Source organism: Nothoprocta perdicaria, unplaced genomic scaffold (genome assembly GCF_003342845.1).
Source record: "Nothoprocta perdicaria isolate Ctin4 unplaced genomic scaffold, notPer1 scaffold_2118, whole genome shotgun sequence".
NCBI classification, from domain to species: Eukaryota; Metazoa; Chordata; class Aves; order Tinamiformes; family Tinamidae; genus Nothoprocta; species Nothoprocta perdicaria.
In genome coordinates this window covers 1-1,130 of record NW_020455337.1, presented here as the reverse complement: position 1 = coordinate 1,130, position 1,130 = coordinate 1, and the positions used below count along the sequence as shown (strand labels likewise).

General features: G+C 74.9%; 1 protein-coding gene across 1 annotated transcript; it reads right to left on the bottom strand.

Moving 5' to 3' along the window:
• Window positions 1-10: 10 nt before the first annotated feature.
• Window positions 11-1,086, bottom strand: LOC112946655 (semaphorin-4C-like; the record flags this gene model as incomplete). Its single annotated transcript, XM_026038541.1, has 5 exons — window positions 927-1,086; window positions 713-857; window positions 420-642; window positions 234-349; window positions 11-158 (listed from the first exon to the last, which is right to left on the bottom strand). Coding segments are annotated over exons 3-5 (397 nt in total), but the record flags the coding sequence as incomplete, so codon positions are not given.
• Window positions 1,087-1,130: the final 44 nt, after the last annotated feature.

Below are 1,130 nucleotides of genomic sequence, written 5' to 3'. Positions count from 1 at the left end.
CCGTCGGGGCGGTCGGCGCGGACGCAGCGGCTGCCGTTGCGGCTCCAGGCGCAGTAGGGGTCGCGGGCCAGCACGCAGTCCGTGCACGACTGGTAGCGGCTGCAGTCGGCCAGGGGCAGCTGGGCCACCTGGAAGCGGGAGCCAGCGAAGAGCAGCTTCTGCAGGAGCAGGGGGGGACGGTGACGGCGCCGCCAGCCCGACCCGTCCCCAGCGCGCCCGGCGCCGCCGCTCACCTTGCGCCCGGCCAGCACCAGGCTCTCCACGGGCTGCGCCGGCTCGAACACCTGCAGCTCCTCCACGAGGTGCACGTGCGTGCCCAGGTCGAGCGCCTTGTGCACCCAGCCGTCACCTGCGGGGCGGGCGGCGTCAGCCCGTGCGCGGCGGCTCCCGGCGCTCCCGCCGCGCGGCGCGGCGCCTACCCGTGCCGATGAAGAGCACCTCGTAGAGGGTGCCGTCCAGCGCGCGCACCCGGTCCACCACGAGCTGGGTGAAGTTGGCGTCCTTCTTGAGCAGCAGCGGGCGCCCGCGCTGCGGCAGGATGGGCTCGTCCATGAGCGGGTGCTTCTTGGCGAAGTTGAGCGTGTTGTCGGGCAGCTCCAGGGAGCTGCCGAAGCCGTTCTGCCGGTGCCAGTCCGTGATGCACTGCGGGCCGCAGGACAAGGTCACGCGGTGCTGGCACCCCCCCGGCGCCACCGCCACCTCCGGCACTCACCGCCCCGGGACGGGGGCTCGGCACCTCGTCCGAGTAGCGGCCCCACTTCTGCGCCTGCTCCCGGTACTCCTTGTAGGGCCCCTCGAAGGCCTTCTTCACCTCCAGGATGTGGTAGCGGCACACGGCCGAGACGTCCACGTCGCCCCTGCGGGGACACGGGCGGTCGGGGGGTGCGCGGGGGCCGGCGGGCGCCGCGGGCGCCGCGGGCGCTCACCAGCGCGCCCGGAAGACGCCGAAGAAGGCGGTGTCCTGCCAGCGGGCGCCGCGCAGCGTGAACACGGCCTGCAGGCGGTCGAAGTGCAGCTGCTGCTCGGGCGCCGCGCACACCAGGCGCGCCTTCAGGAACGTCGTCCACTTCTTCTGCAGCGTGCGGGCGCCGCCGACGTCGCCCTGCGCGCGGCGGGGGGCGTCAGGCCGG